At 45.1% G+C, this 3,339-nt stretch overlaps 1 protein-coding gene across 1 annotated transcript in view; it reads right to left on the reverse strand.

The window, feature by feature from the left end:
* The window catches only part of Diaph3 (diaphanous related formin 3), a 473,693-nt gene extending 472,125 nt beyond the window's left edge, over positions 1–1,568 (reverse strand). Inside the window, exon 1 of the mRNA XM_029469353.1 lies at positions 1,377–1,568. Coding sequence (XP_029325213.1) covers positions 1,377–1,493 — 117 coding nt within the window. The 5' untranslated portion in view covers positions 1,494–1,568. The remainder of the gene's footprint in view (positions 1–1,376) is intronic.
* Between the last annotated feature and the right edge of the window lie 1,771 nt (positions 1,569–3,339).

Here is a 3,339-nt window from a genome sequence, read left to right on the forward strand (position 1 = left end):
AAGAAGAAGAAGAAGAAGAAGAAGAAGAAGAAGAAGAAGAGGAGGAGGAGGAGGAGGAGGAGGAGGAGGAGGAGGAGGAGGAGATGATGATGATGGGGACTGGTGAGTATGGTGCAGCGGTTAAGAGCACTGACTGCTCTTCCGAAGGTCCTGAGTTCAAATCCCAGCCACTTGGTGGCTCACAACCATTCATAATGACATCTGACGACCCCTCCTGGTGTGTCTGAAGACAGCTACAGTGTACTTACATAAAAATAATAAACAAATCTTATTTAGAAGGAGGAGGAGGAGGAGGGAGAGGAGGAGGAGGAGATGGCAGCATCTCACGGATCCCTCTCAGAGTGGACAGAATCTATCATGACCAGGTTAACTCTCTCCTAGTCAGTCTCGAACCTAAGCAGACAGGAATAATGAAGCACAACCCTCTCCACAAAACGCTGCTCTTCCTCGTGTTATTTTGATGCTCACTTCTGTATAATCAATCCCCACTTATCGCAACGTCCCATGTCTCTGCTCTCAGCTTTATTCAACTACAAGTAAAAATATTATACTTAGTGATTGATCCACAATCTATTATTTTGGATATAATCATGGTATAAGTTCCTGAAATTGTATTTGACAAGAAAGGGCAAAGCCTGTTCCTATCAATACATAAAAATAATTTTCCCATACTTCTAAGGAAAATTACCAGTCAGTGTTAACTCTCCAATTCTCTTGGACTAATACCAAAATCTACCTACCCACACAATCAGACAATCTGAATGAAATCATCCTCATTACCTAGTTTCCTTGCAGCTGACACTAACAAAAAGCTTACCAGGTGCTAATCATAGCTCTTCCTTAAGCTTTAAGAACGCAAAGCCAACCCGATTAACGAGTTTCAGATACTTGAGGACTCCTTCCAAGCTAAACATGACATTCTTTAGCAGTGACTACACAACCCGCCAAGTTTGAAAAAGAGTTGCTTCAACTTGTAAAAATACGTTCACCTTAAAAGGTTCTTGTTGAATTAAAATATTAGACGGGGGAGGAAGGGCTATCTGCTAGAAGTCCACTTTCTGTCTGTCTGTTATACTAAAGGGATGAGGTAAATTTTAACTTTCTTTTAAAATGCAGAATCCGCCTTGATGACGTCAGTACACAGCCATTTGAACTGTTTTTCAGATACGCCCAAAGAACTGCCGGGTTTCACAAACATCAGGGCATTCGTCCCAGGAAGGAATCGAATCCCGGCTTGTTACTGTGGATCTAAGCGGATTAACAGCTCAGGTCTTCTGAAACAAACCTAGCTCCCAGCTCCCGGGGTTGTCACCTGGGGACCAGGGAGCTGTGGGCCGCGGAAGTCGCCGCACGCTGTGGCTCTGGCCCACACTTACCAACTTGGGTCGCTTCTCCCCGGGCTCGTAGGGGCCAGCGGGCGGCGCGGACGGCAGGCCCTTCCTCCGCGACGTCTTGCTGTCCCGGCCGAGAGCGCGCGCCCGGTGCCTCTCCATCTTCCCGGGTCTAGGTCGCGACCTGATCTGGGGCTATGCTCCGCGGGCTCAACTTCCCGGTCCCACGCCCACTGCGCATTAACCGCTGCACACGGCTGGGCCAATATATCTGAAATCTCCCGCCACCACAAGCAGCCCGGTCAGCCAATCCCGCGCCGCGGAACCGGTGACGCAAGCGCCCCGCCTTTTCCGGGGATGCCAAAGCCTGGGTCTGATTGGCCCTTCTGCCTGTCCATCGCGCTTCTCGCCCTCTGGCTATGCAGGCTGCTTGCCAGATGGTACATAGTAAGGTATGGGTTTGGAAGGAAGGTTGAGCTAAAGAGAGTCTCTAGCAGGGCTTTCCTTGGACTTTTGAGAGTAGGTTCTTGAAAAATCTGAGCCGCAGGCAACCTCTCTCAGTACTGTTTCAGCAGCACTGAATACGAAAGCAACTGATAAGCCCTCTGAGTGGTCTATGGAGATCTCAGGGTCTAGGAGAAGTACTTCTAGGCTCTACTTGCCAGCGCCCATGCCTCTTAGAAGAGATGTTTACCATTTTTTGATTACCGTTTATATAAAAATACTGCTGTCGTCTCAGAGAGAATAGAGTTCATTCTAGAACCAGAAATGAGTGACCGCAGCCAGGTCGTGTGAACGTCGGTTGAAGCACAGAAGAAAGTCATTTCAAACACATTAGGACAGACCTACAGGTGCTACGAGATGCACAGTCTTTGAGGTTGGTGGAAGTTAGTGGACTTTTAAGGAAGAGCAAAAGGCATCACGTGATAGTCGTAGGAATGTTAGATCTAACGCAGCGATGAATGGCTCCAGGTCTCGACAATCATTGGAATTCTAACCTGTCAATTAAGCGCGTAGAATTTTTACAACAGGTGCGGCTTTTTCTGGAACTTCAGTTCACATTGTTGAGCACTTACAGCATGCCTCAAAGCCTAAGCACGTAAGTCAACTAAAAATTAAAAGGAATATGGTCCAAACAATTCACAGTTTAATGTGTTTCACAGGTATTGACACACAAAAAAAAAAAAAAAAACAATGTAAAATTTTAACAGCCATTCTACAGGTTTTTAAGTTCAGGTGGCAATCCTAAATATAAGGTAGAGGAAAGCGTCAGAACCTGGGTTCAAGGCAAGCAAGCACCTATCCCCAATATGCCAAATAAAGACATTAGTAATGAAGAGAAAGCTCTGGAGATCAACTCAGTGTGGCTACACAAGGAAGAGGAACAAATAAAGAAATCCAGGAATCTCCCAAGTGCATCCTTAAAGATATTGATCTTCTGACTATACGGAGGTGATTCAAGCCAAGACAAGTAAACATAAACTATTGATTTTGCTACAAGAAATAGTTCTAGGTATTCCACAGAGACTAGCACAGGGATTCAGAAAGTGAACCTAAGGTTTCAAGTAAGGTTTCATCTACAGCTTTTAGAGGTTTAGGTTTAGTTCTGGTCTTGCAGGTACTATTTGCTCCTTTTCTTGTTATAATGTTAGTTTTTATTATTGTCACACAGATTTTCATCTTCAGTGAGCATATACTAAAGGCAGATTCCAAGAGATTACCAAGGTCACTGGAAGAAGTAGCTGGCTCTGTCACGGTGGACAAGGAAGATGAAGCTTCCATGCTTACCATTTGTTAGCTGCATGGTGTTGGAGGTGATGTGTGACTTCCTTTGCTTCTCCATCAGCAAATACTTCAAATAGGAATGCTTCAGCTTATGTGAGACAACATACAGAAAGCACACAGACCTATCAGTGCGATGCAGCCAAAGACAACCAAGAGACAAACAGACCTATAGTTGGGACAATTTAGATTTATTACAGAATATGTGAACATCACTGTGATGAAC

Source organism: Mus caroli, chromosome 14 (assembly GCF_900094665.2).
Source record: "Mus caroli chromosome 14, CAROLI_EIJ_v1.1, whole genome shotgun sequence".
Taxonomy (NCBI): domain Eukaryota; kingdom Metazoa; phylum Chordata; class Mammalia; order Rodentia; family Muridae; genus Mus; species Mus caroli.